General features: G+C 39.6%; 1 protein-coding gene across 3 annotated transcripts in view; it reads right to left on the bottom strand.

Annotated features, from left to right (window-relative positions):
- The window catches only part of EXOC6B (exocyst complex component 6B), a 568,031-nt gene that overhangs the window by 123,703 nt on the left and 431,043 nt on the right, over positions 1–13,285 (bottom strand). For all 3 annotated transcript variants that reach the window (XM_064494396.1, XM_010994663.3, XM_064494397.1), the window contains one exon: positions 6,744–6,817. In XM_064494396.1, the coding sequence (XP_064350466.1) occupies positions 6,744–6,817 (74 nt within the window). The remainder of the gene's footprint in view (positions 1–6,743; positions 6,818–13,285) is intronic.

Genomic DNA, 13,285 nt, shown 5'->3' with positions numbered 1-13,285 from the left:
TTGCACAGGTGTTCAAATATATTTTATATCCTCTTCTAATCAACAAACGCCTTTGGGATATGATGACTGGATTTCATTTCTGAAATGACATCCACCCCCACACACATGCTGTCTATATATGCTACCGTGTTGGTGGTGCAAATAATCTTTTCCAAGATAATGTGCTTTACGGCTTAAACCATTCCTTCTAACTCCACTATCCCTATCAGTCATAGTAATGACATCTTCTAATTTCATGAGTTATCAAACTTCTTGATTATTAACTCTGATGCTCATGACTCCTGGTTTTACAGACTATTATTCCATCAACAAAATATTTCAGTTTAGCACTTGGAGAGTATTTCTACCGGCAACATTACTGATCCATACACTTCACTACTAGAGGATTCGTGTACCAGTTTCTCTATTTTCCTCCCCCAAGAATATCCTTTCATAAAAACTCTTCCCTACTATCTACACCCATACCTCTCTCCTTCACTATGACTCATTGACAACTGCTCAGTAAATACCTGGGAGAACTGCAGGGACTCACTGCCCACCCCATCAAAACCCTAGGCACATCCCAGCAGGCTGAGGACCAGTCCTAAGGAGTACGTATGGGAGATGGCTTTCTTCCGGTTTAACGCAGCTTAAGGGCTGTGATGAAGCCTGACAACTGAGGCCTTTTTTGTGGTCCTGCCCTCCCCTCACCCCAGCCTCCTCTGTAGTCTCCTAGTCACGGGTTGTTTAGACTGGTTAGGGGGAAACATTAAAACAGAAATTCGATTGACTGTATATCATTTTGATTCATGCTGTATCAGACAAAATCAGTTTTTGATATAAATGGATGTTCTACTGAGGCTAAAATATAAGTGATTATTGAGCAAAGTCAAGATTTTTTTTTCCCATGAGAGCCAACAGAAGCTAAGCAAAGGCAGAATGTTCCTCTTAATGGGAATATCGCTCATGAGACTTGAGGACAGGGTAAAAGAGAATGGAAGTCAATTTTATTAAAAAGACAAAGTTTCATTGAATTGGATCATGCCAGGGGGGGGAAACAGAGGAGGCAGTTCTACATAGTCAGGTTCTTGAGTTATTCTCAGGTTTTCCTACCTGATGTGGACTAATTGAAAATACTGACTTTATCTAATAGGTGTAACATCAGAATTTGTTCAACGTTTCCAAAGAAATATACAATTATTTTTCTTAGGTCCTATGGTTGTTTTTAAGGCAGGTTAAGTGCCTGCAATGGAAATGCACTGTGTTTACGTTAGACTGGAGGCTTAGAAACCGGGGAATAACTGGCCAAGAGGGACTGTCACCAACCCAGTCTAAGAAAAGCCGTAGGTATCTTGGGATGGCTTTGCGGTATAAGAGTCGTGGCCAACAAGCTCCATTCAGGAGATCTGACGCAACGTCACGGCCGAATTCATTCAGCTTTATAAAAACTCACGTATATCAGAAGTAAATTACACTTGGTGCCAAGGAACAGAAAATAATACGATGTTACTGAAGAACACACTCAAACCTTTTCCTGTTGGTCAGACATGGAAGGTGAACAGCTATAAATTAGGTAAATAATGTAATAATGATCTGGGGGAAGTTAAGATTCTCTCACAAAGAACAGAGTAAGAGAAATGTGAAATGTTTCAGGGTAGGCTGCAATAAGCAGCATTTGATGGGGAGATACAGAACATAAAAAAGAGGTCCATGAAGAAGCTGAAAAGTAGAAGTAAGGAATAAAGAAGAGAAATTAAGAAATGGGGATTTAAAGAGATTAGCCTAATACTTAAAGGAGGAAAGACAGTGTAAATCCGGTTAAATCAACACCCATGCACACACACTTACAGGTGCACACACACACACACACGTTTAAACACAACTTAAACCCAGCTACTCCCCATGTTTGAAATACCTTCTTCCCTCACCAATACCTAACTTTCTCTCAGTTTAACTCTCTACCTTTTCCGTGAAATATTTTTAACTTCCCAGGCCTACAAAGACCTCTCGACCTCATGACCTTTTGTTGCACTTATAGATTCAGTCTTGCTCCTGATTGGCATTGTTGACATTGTATCGTTTATATAAAAGTCTTCTATTCCAACGCGAGTGTGAGTTGGAGTCTACTTCCCCATTCCTTGAATTAGGGCTGGCTTTGTGACCTGCCCTGGCCAACAGAATGTGGAAGAAGTGATTGTTCAGTAGTTTCAAGTGTAGGGCTCAAGGGATTTTCCTATTTCCTCCTGCTCTCCTGGAATCCTGCCAAGATGCCATGTGACGACGCCTGGCGTGGGCTGCTGAGAGATGAGAGATCTCAAGCAGCAGAGAAGAGTCGGCTCGGCTAAGGCACCCTAGCTCAGACAGTCCCCAGCCAACCTGGCAGCTGATCTCAAAGTCTGCATGAGCCCAACTGAACCTACCCAATCTGTAGAAACTGGAGCTAAATAAATGATTCTACTTTTAGGCCAAAATGTTTTGGGGTGATTTGTTTTGCAGCAAAAGCTGTTGAAATAACTGAAACATAACAATGGTTTCATCTTTCCAATGAAATACTTACAGTGTGCCTTATATTAAAATCAAGTATTTTTTAAAATTTTCTTTATTTTTTTAATGTGCTTTTATTTTATATTTTTTAATAGACTTCATTTTTAAAGGGCAGTTTTAGGGTTACAGCAGAATTGAACAGAAAATACAGAGTTCCCACATAGCCTTCCCCACCCATATATATATATACACTCCCCTACCCTCAGCATCCCTCACCAGTGTGGCGTATTTGGTACAATCGATGAACCAACATGGACACATTATTATCAACCAAAGCCCACAGCTTACATTAGGGTTCACTCTTGATGTTGTACATAGAATCAAGTATTTGCTGCTCACCTCTTTGCTCCCGGAGGGCAGACATTGTATTATATTCATTGGTGTATTGCCACAACACCTAAGTTGTGCTTTGTTCCTAGTAGGCGCTTAAGCGTTTGATAAACTGAAATGAAAATCAACTGAAGTTCCAATTCTGGTGTTCATCGGCATTATTTACTTCATGTTTAAAAGCAGAAGAAAATACAAATCATAGTACTTTAGAGTCAAATGACTACTGAGAACCTACTATTGGCCTCGTATTATGATTCTCAGTTATGAATCATGAAAGGCCAGCAACTGTTAGTACTTGGAATATACAAGCCACTTCCTGATAGTTAACAAGTGGGCCCTTAAGTTGTCCTCAAGATTTAGTATTAACCCAAATTTGGATTTTGATAGAAAGACACACATCTATTTGATACATGAATGTGAGGTTGCACAGCAATCCTACTTTTTTGAACTTGGGAATATAGAAATTATCAAATGGCAAAGGGGGAGATTTTGATATGCACTAATTCACGTTAGTATTAACAGCTGCTTTGCTAAAGCCAGAAACCTGACAAATGAGATCTGTATGTAAATATACTGTAACTTTGAAGTGCTATACAAATGTAAAATACCAGGGACGCTTGTATATTCAAAATGTCATTTCACTTTTTTCCTTAAGAAGTAGAAAAATCAGAATAGACGGGACAGCTGAGAAAGGATGAATAGCACTGCTATCCACATCTAATTTGCTTCCTAATAAAATTCTATGGCTTTTAAATGGCACTATGCTATTATCGTCTATACAGGGATGATTCCATCAAATAGTCCATGTTTTGAATATTTTAAAAATTATCATTTAATTGACAGTGTCTGAAACACTCTAAAGCAAAAGAACCTGAAAGCATGATCAGAATGAAGACAGTCATAAACCAATGAGAAAAATACACTCAATGACAGTAACAGAACATCCTTGCTGCACTGAACTGAGGATAAATCCTCATTATGCATGGGTTGTGTGTGTGTATCCTATAACTAGCCTTAACTTTAGCTTCTTCCTTTAACTTCTGCCGTTCTTGTTTAATATTGTTATTTTTGGCTTAAAAAGGGCATAACGGTTAAATCATGTAGTAAGGTAGATAACTGAATCAGGACCTTAAAAGATTTAAGTAAGCTAAATAAATAAGAATGATAAAAATGTGTGTTGTTAATAATATGCCTAAAAGGAAAATGTAGACCAAAGAGGGTAAAGTCTTCAATTTTGGTCCATAAAATCAACCAACCACACAAGGACTTGATAAGGAATAGGTGACAATGCCACATGCGAAAAAGATTCAATTCCTAGAGGATACAAAGCTTGATAAATCAGGATAGAAAGCCCATCCCCCCAACTGGGGTGTATTAACCAAAACATAAAGAGTGAAAGGGGCAAACTGAAGTGAGGCAGATTTTAGCCAACTTAAGAAATATCTTTGTAATAATCAGATTGCCCTAAGGTGGACCTTACTGCTTTGAGGCAGCAACTTCTCTTCAAGAAGAATATTCAAGCATCGTCCGGGGTGCTGGACGGGGATTCAAGGATCAAGCCAAAGGTTATACATGATTTTTAAGATCAGCACCCTGTCCCCAAATCCCATAACTCTATTCTAGGATTCCAAAAAGTACACGCAAAAGGACACTTATTCAAGGACACCTAATCATGTCTCATTTGAGATCAAGACATCTCCTGTGAAAACATACTCACTCCCAGACTTTCCATTAATAGTTTGAACATCTCTTATAGTTCAGATGTTCCCTTTAAAACAGTGCTCACTTCAGTTAAGTTATGAGAATGTTTCTAAGATAAACTGCAAAGTGATGAATATTTTCAGTAGGGGATATGCAAAGATACACTTTTTCTCTCACTGAGTCTACCTGAAGCCTATTAATAATGAGCTAGGGAAGTTTTTCAAATGCTCTAAGTTAGGAAAATTTTAAGCTGCTTTAAAAGAGACAGACATAAATAGAAAACAAGTAATAGATTTAATAGGGAGAGGCATACTCTTTCATGATTCAGTGAAATTTTGGAGTTTCGGTTTCTATTACTACAACTTCATAAAAGAAACTCTGAGAATAAAAATGTAACAGAAAATAGGAACTTAAGCATAAATGACAATGGTGCTCACTGAGAGCTCACGACTGCTCGAGCGTTCATCCCCGGCTCAGATTCTCCTTATTTTGGCTGTGCTTTCAAACTTACTCCCTCAGTTAACATTTTCTGTGAACACCAGTCGCGTCCCATAGGGCCCAAAACCACAGACTTGAGAGAATGACCACACTTCCTTTTCATGAATAGTCAGAAGGAGAAAATTTGTCCTTGGATGTGTTTCTCCAATGAAATGAAATTTCTGCTTTCCAAGAAAAGTCAATTGGCTTGGCGGTTTCTGAGAAGAAACGGGGAGGGAGGGAGTCCAACAGATACCATCCCACAAAATCCTAAAGCAAAAATCTCAGATCTTTCAGTCTTTCATCAGTCAAGGGGTTAAAACCTGAATGTCTCCTCTGAGTTGCTGAATGCACAGGTGGAAAGTCTTCAGTGTAGAAGGGGCTACTCGGCTCCACTGGGGACCATGTTGAGAGAGCCTGGATGTGATGTGTCAGAGAACCCCCACCTCAACCCCTAAATATTAAGTTGACACACGTTTCTGGGATGCGGCCCGAATCCTCAAACTTTGGCGGTCTATAGAGGCACAATTTTCTGTTTTCTGCTTAACAGGGCTTTCCAGAATTGTCATCAGATGACAGATTACACCACCCATCCACAAGGATTCAGGGGTAGCTCGGGCCATCCATTATGGGTTAAAAGCTGTTCTAGCATGAATCGAGTCACAGTGGTAAGGAGCCGACCAATACAAGGGGTCCTACAGCTTTAAGAAATACCCTGGGCATCGAAAAGTTTTCAGAATGCAAACTATGTCAGCTCTGAAAACAAGAGGCACTGCATCATTATGGCAGGAGAAACAAAGCCAGTCCCCTTTTAAAAACAGACAAAAAAAAAAAAAGATTGTTTTAATAGGAGAGAAGCATCAGTCATTGATTCTTACCTCATTCACACTTTCTATCCAACCCCATCCATCTTCAGAGTGAAGAGATGACAGAGCCCAGTTAACTCTCTCCCTCTTCCGGCCCCCGCCCATACCGCTCCTCTATACCCAACCCACCAAGGCCTACCAACCCACCCTTTTCAATCTGCAAGCAACAGCCATCCGGCACGACTCTTCCTATCCCACGGGCTTGCAAAAGCTCAAGGGTACTCAGGTACCAGCCTTCATCACGTCACTTTAATAGGGATGGCTATCAGGTCAGCACGACTGGCCAGGGCCTTTGCCAGTCTCCTAAAACGACCACTTAGTCACTCGCAGCTGACCACATTCTATAACGGAGGGGCTGGGAAGACTTTGAGGCAACAGAAGAAAGTCAACAAACCAAACCAACAATCCAGGATGGAAAATATTTCACTTTTTCTTAAATGCTACTGCTCCCGTTATCTGCAAACAGAATTCTCCAGGCAGGCATTCTCTGCGTCAGCGCACCTGCTTAGCATTGGTTTGCTGAGTTATCTTTCCGCTGAGTCTGCAGAAGCCAACTGTAGCGCAACGGGTCACATCGCTTGAGGGTCACTTGAGTCCCTCTACTCTCTGGGTCCCTCCTCCCACCTCCTGCCTTCCCTTCTACCCACAAAACCTTTAACTCCACCATAGCTAAGGATCCCAGATAGCTAAATAAAAGAGGTGGCCTCAAACACAGGGAAAACCCCTTAGGTCTCCAGTGTGAATCGCCAACGCCAATCCCCCGCCCCTCCCCTTTTCCTTAAGACCTGATGGTCTTCAGTCACACATCTTAAAAGAAAAACAAAAAACAAAAACACAAAGACTTACTTGTCTCAAGTCGATGAAGGCCAACTGCAGCGTGTCCTCCTGGAACCCAGGCACCGGGCCGGATCTGGCAAACTCTGTGGGAAAGAAAAGAGGATAAAAAGCGCCTTTAACTAACCATGGACAGGGAGATTGGCAGACGGATGACAGGGAAGACAAGAGAGGCTGGGGGAGAGGAGGACCAAGCTTCTAAGGAGTCATGTCTCTCTCCCTTCAGCTTCTTTGTTTGCCCTTCAAAATTCGTGTCATCAAAACACCATTAATTCCAGCATCCTGACAGCAAGGAAACTGTACTAATTCGACCTGAAATTTATTCCCATGAGCCGCGCTGGGCTTCAGAGTATTTGTTTTGTGAATGGACAAACAACTTGCAGAGGAGGAGGGAGTGGGGGAGAGAAAAAACTTTTTCCTCTCAACACAATAAAATCTTCAGCTGTGAAACTCTTTTCAGTTCCGAAAGCTATTTATATTTGAGATCGCTGAAGGAATTTTCTAATTTCACGCCTGTCACCACATTCCCCGAGCATTTATCAAAAAATATTCCCTGTCACATCATTAATTATTCCCTCACTGATTATTTGTATTATCTCATGAGTGCATTATTCCCAACACACATACACACACACACACACACATCCCCCAGCAGCAGAGGCTGCCCCAGTCCAGTGCTTGGCTCTTAAGTAAAGGAGTGTCTGCAGATATGAAAGGACCTATCTAAATAAATCTCACTGCGAAAACTTAGGAAGCATTTGTGCAAGTCCCTCCATCGAGTATACTCTTTGTTCTTGACTTCTATTCTACACTCCAAATTTCTTTTTTCTTTCTCCTCTACCCAACTTAGTCTTAGGTCAAAGAGACCACATGAATGCTATTTGCAATTTACAGTAGCGCCTTGGGTACCTGCTCAGTTTATGACTCTGGCTTCTACATCATTAACAAGAAAATAACTACACAGGACTATAGGGATGAATACCAGTAACAGTTAAGAATGTCAAGTTTTATTGTCCCTAAGCCCAGCTTATTATGAAATCAAAAGGTCTTGTTTAAGCTCCCTACATACACACAACACACACACGCGTGCGTGTGCACACAGCAAGTTCAAAAGTTGGACACTTCCTATGCCTAGAGTTCTCTCTGTGAAGCCAGAGTGTGATGGACATTTAACACCAATCTACTATTTACCTCGAAAGCAACTCGAATATCTTCTCAAAGCAAATATGAAAAGGAATGTTTTCCTTTCAGTTATATTCTCCTCCAGGAATGAATTTAAGAAATTATAGAAAGTTGGTATTGTGGTTTTCTTTTGAAATGAAATAAAATCCATCAAGATATTTGCATATATGTCTGGAAAATTACTTCCAACAACTGGTAGCCGGATAGATTCAAATGAGGTTTGTGAACAATGATGAGAATTTCTGTCCTTTAAAAATATTTTCCACCTAGGAAATGTCTCATAGCTTTTCATAAAATCTTTGCTCTTACTTTAAAAATAATGCTCACAAGTTAAGTCAATACAAAAACATTACGTGAAATGAAATTTAAAACAATTTTTTAAACTCATTAAAATACACACAAATGTGTTGTAAAACTGTAACACAAAATATTCTTATTTTAGAGATTTCAAATAAAAATGGCATAAATGGAAGGAAAAATGAGTAGTAGCACTAGGTTTCTATTTGCTTCGGAAAGAAAATTTACATGCCATTTATAAATTAATGCAATCATATGTGTGGCCAAACGGTGAAAGTTTTAAAAGACTAAAATTCTAACACTGAGCAAATATTTGATGAGGGCTATGCTGACATAATGAAAGCCTGACATAATTCATCCTTCATATCTTACAATAGCTGTTATCTGTGATAACCTTGTATACACAGGGTTGTATACAGCAGCTGTCCGATCAGAGGTACAACTTTCCCATACTATGCTCCTGTAGAAAGCAGTTCTTTGAATCATAGCCAGAGCCATTCTTTTTTGACAGCCTTGACTGTCAGGCGGCCAGCTTAAATAAGCTTCCCATGCCTGACAGTTTCATCCAAGGTCGGTAGATTATCACTATTGCTCCTGTATGACTCAAGGCTATGCTGATCATTTGAAGTAATGAGGTCCCCGCTGCCCGTAGGGATCCTACTTGAGTTAAGATGCAACAACTATCAAGGTGTTCTGCTGCCTTACACGTGTCCAGCTCAACAGAACTGCCCTGTGATACACGGTTTGAATGCTGGAGAGCTGGCTATACGTCCCTGAATCTCCTTATTGCGCATGCTCCCTGGGGCTGACCTATGATGCCGTCGAAAGCACTCAGGAATCTGGATGGGATACAAGTTTAGTCAGGCTTACTTTATAGACCTCATTTTATGACACATTGAATTGTCCAGATTCCCAGAGGACATGGAGGCCTTTTCGATTTGACTTTCTTTTATAAATCAGGGAATCAAAGGGTGACAACTGCATTAGTTGTGACTAAGTAGAGAGATTAATTTTCATGTATAGCTTACGGAACTATCTAATTACTATATATTCAACTTCATACTTACATATTTTTATTGTTTTATGTTTTTAATTCCTGTCTTCCCACATCGACAGTAAACTCCTTAGACATAAGAACCATATCACAGAACCTAACAAGTATTCAAAATAGTAGATGGCCACCAAATACTTACATTAAGTTACAGAAATAACAAGATTCATTATTTACACATACTCTTCACCGCCAGTGAAAATCTTTGGGTTGCAATAGTAAGGTGTCCTTAACATGAGTATCAATAAGGTTTTAGGAATTTATGAGCTCCCTGAAATTAGGTGCACCATGATTGAGGGAATGGGCTTTGGGGTCACAAAAATCAAAGTCTGAGCTCCAGTTACTAGCTCTATGGGCATGTGCAAATTACTTAATCTCCTTAAAGCTTCAATGTCTTCATCTCAAAAATGAGGATAACAGTACATTCCTTGCAGTGCTGCAATGAGGATTAAGTGTAATAACACATGTAGAGCAGTTGACCCAGTGCCTGGCATATTATTACTGATCATCATTACAACCGGTTTTTTGTGGGAATATGCATTTCTCTGGGAAGAAGGTTCATAGCTTTTATTGAATTCTCAGAGGGTTGGTGACCAAACAAATGATAAGAAACACTTCTATACTCAGCACAAAACGTTAGAAGAAATTAGACTACTATTCAGTGATGAGTTAGTGAGTTGGTATCGCAAATTGATTTAAATGCAAATATTCAAGTGCTTCACTTAACGGACGCTGATATGACTAACTTACTAGGGTACTAGCCATAGCACAGTAATTGTCACTGGTGTTATTCCAGAAAATCAATAAATGCATTAAATAGCTCTCGTATAGTTTTGTGACCCAATATATCCTTAAATACGTGATTGTTTTCCTAGAGTCAATTTTAAATATACATGAAAAATGCTAATAGCATAAGAACATGTGAACATTTTAACAAATAAAATTAAAATTTTATTTAGTCTGACTTCAGCTATATAAAATTAATATGCATAGAAAACACGACAATTATTTCGTATAATGTTAACTGAGGCTGTTAAAGAGGGGAAGATTACAAGGGATTTTATTTTTCCTTAGATTTTATAAACATTTAAAATGAGTCCAGATCACTTGTACAATCAGAGGAAAGGAAATAAAGGAAATACACACACATAGACACCCCCAAATTATTTAGTGGTGTTTTCTCTAGTGACAGGAGATACAACTTGTTCATTGACATGGGATTGATTTGCACACCCAAATTCTCAGAGGCTTCTTGATAGGAGAAAAACTGCACATGGGAGGGGGATAAAAAGCCCCCAGTCTGCTTTAATATGCTGATACAAATACAGATTGATTATATGCACATTCAAGAAGCTTTTCTTTAGTGGGGATGGTGTAGCTTAGTGGTAGAGCGCATGCTTAGCATGCATGAAGTCATGGGTTCAATCCCTAGCACCGCCATTAAAAATAAATACATAAATAAACCTAATTATTCCCTCCACAAGAAACCCCCCAAAAACAAACGAAAAAGAAGCTTTTCTTTAGAATCAGGAATAAAAACTTTCCTTCTTTTGATATCATAAAAAAGGAGTACATGTATGCACTAATGACCAAGTGGAACCAACAGACACATGGGGCACAATGGAAAAGTCTCTTTCTGGACTTTTCTCAGGATTCCAAGATCTGTAGCAGGCTTTTATTTTAGTCTCTAAGTGAATTCAGCCAGTGTCAAAGTTTCCCAAGGCTGGAGCTCTGCAGGGTGGCCCCAGCCTCACAAGAATATCAGGGGGCTTGTTCCATTTAACACAGAACCAAACCCTATCTTTGACCATCCTGTGATACCTGGGGACAGAGTCAAGGTTCCAATGAGCTTTCTGACAAGAAAGCTTCCTCTTGGAAAACTTGGCCAGGTTAGTAGTGCCCATAACCAGCACGGAGTCATCCTTTGGAGAGCTCTGCCCTCCTTAGCAGCTCCTCCCTGCCCTTGTCCAGTCACAGTGCGGACTCTCCAGGGTTGAAGCTGGTATCAGGGCCTGACTCCAAGATCGAATTTGCAAATGTGAAAAATCTTTTAATGAAAGATTTTCATTGACAAAATAATAAAAAGGAGGTATAAAAGTTATACGAAAAAAAGCATATTGTTAAGTTAAGGTCCAAGCAGGGAAAGAAAATCACCAAAAACACCTTTCTTTATTTAAATATCAAACATTCCCTCACATTCTCATACACACTTAAACTTATGAAGTGTGGCAATTGTTTTTAAAGCAATATTAATTTCTCAAAAATAACCTATAGGTTCACATACCTAACACTCTTCACATTATAATGAAACGAAATGACCAAATTAGAAAAAAGGAGAGCTTCCACTAATTTCAAAATGCTCTCTAGACATCTTGAAGGCTGATCTTAAAATTAACTGTCACTCAGAGTGGGGAGGAAAAATGTTTAAGTAAACTTTAAAATTATCTGGTACATTCACATTTGGCCGAGGAAAGCAAAATACGCATTTTATAAAGAACGTCGAATCCTAATTAGAATAAAATGGTCAGAAGGGACTTTGAGACGTCAAAATGACTACCTTACAACCAGAAGAAAAGTACTCTAGTTTTTCACAGTAAAGGCCCTGAGAGAGAGCAGAGGGAAGTGAGTTAAACTCAGAAAGGTTAAACATTAAGAGGTTATATGTGAAGCTGGTTAGTGAGGACCTGGAAGACTCTGACTTATTCAGTGGTCTTTTTTTTTTTTTTTTTTTTGGCCCCTACTTGCATGTAGTGTTCCAGGAATGTAGGACTTTGAAGCTTTAACACTGATGTGGACCAAAAAAAAAAAAAAAAAATTGCCTATCATTACGGTAAATAAGAATGCTGCCTGGCATTCTGGTAAACAATGAATGTTGCCCACCATCAAGCCACCAGCCATTGCAGCTGCCCTAGACAGTGCACCCGGGGATTTCAGGATGAAGAAAAACAGAATTCTGGTCTTAGACAGTTAAAATGCATATAAAGGAATAACTTCTATGAGCGTAGATTCTGGCAGTCTTCCCATATATAGAAAAGCACTAAAAGCGTGAATTTGAGATGTCTGGTTTTTTTTTGTGATCAGCACTAATCTTTTGATGTTCAACTTCATGTCTTTTTTCAGCAAAAATTCCTACATATCCTGGCTCCTCCCTTACCTCTTTGGAACAGTTCCTCAGAGCTGTCTGAGAGGCTATCTCCTGAGCTACAGTCCTCAGTAAGGTCACCGAATACAACATAACTCAAAAAAACCAAAAAACAAAAAACAAAAAAACTGCCTTGGTCTGCAATCTGTATATCTAGACGGGACCTTTGAGAATTTATCAAAACCAAGTTGCAGGAAGATTCAGAATATAATACTAATTCTTCTAAATCTTTGCAAACTGTCCATAGAACAAGAATCATTTTCAAAGGAAGATTGATGAGCAAGGTAAAAGTTATTTCAGTAAAGCAAAACTAGCACAGTATCTGGTAATAAAATAGCCATTGTTGGAGGAAAAGTTAATTGGTTCAAATAAGAGCAAGCTGAAAAGGCAGTAGGCAAAATTTTAACCAGAGGTTCCAATCATATACTGTTGCTCCCAGGGAAGTTCCAGGTCAGTGAAGTTCCAGGTCAGACAATGGACGAGATAGCATCACCAGCCTTCATGAATGGATGAGGGGTTTGGTTCTGGCCAAAATGTCAGGTGAGAAAGAAAACTCAGTACTCCGGAGCCCAGAGTATGTTGGGTACTTGTTTGTATCTTAAGATCATGTCAGGTCACATGTGGTTTTTGTGAGATTGAAAAAATAAGAGCTGCTGTTGCTGTATTAACATAATGGTTTCCTGGTATCTTGGTCCCTGGAGCAACAGATAAGGAGTGTGCCAGACTATGAAGTGTGGCTCTGGGGAAGCTGAAGCCTTCTTGCATCACTTCACAGTGACTCCACCAAGCTAATTACAGGGAAGAGCTGACGGACTCCACAGGGACTCCACTCAAGGCCCTGCTGGTCAGAGAAAGGTCGGCCGGAACATAAGGGCCTAGTAC

The sequence above is a fragment of the Camelus dromedarius genome, chromosome 15 (assembly GCF_036321535.1).
Source record: "Camelus dromedarius isolate mCamDro1 chromosome 15, mCamDro1.pat, whole genome shotgun sequence".
Lineage (NCBI taxonomy): Eukaryota > Metazoa > Chordata > Mammalia > Artiodactyla > Camelidae > Camelus > Camelus dromedarius.
Note: the sequence above shows the minus strand (reverse complement) of the source record. Positions and strands in the feature narration are given on the sequence as shown.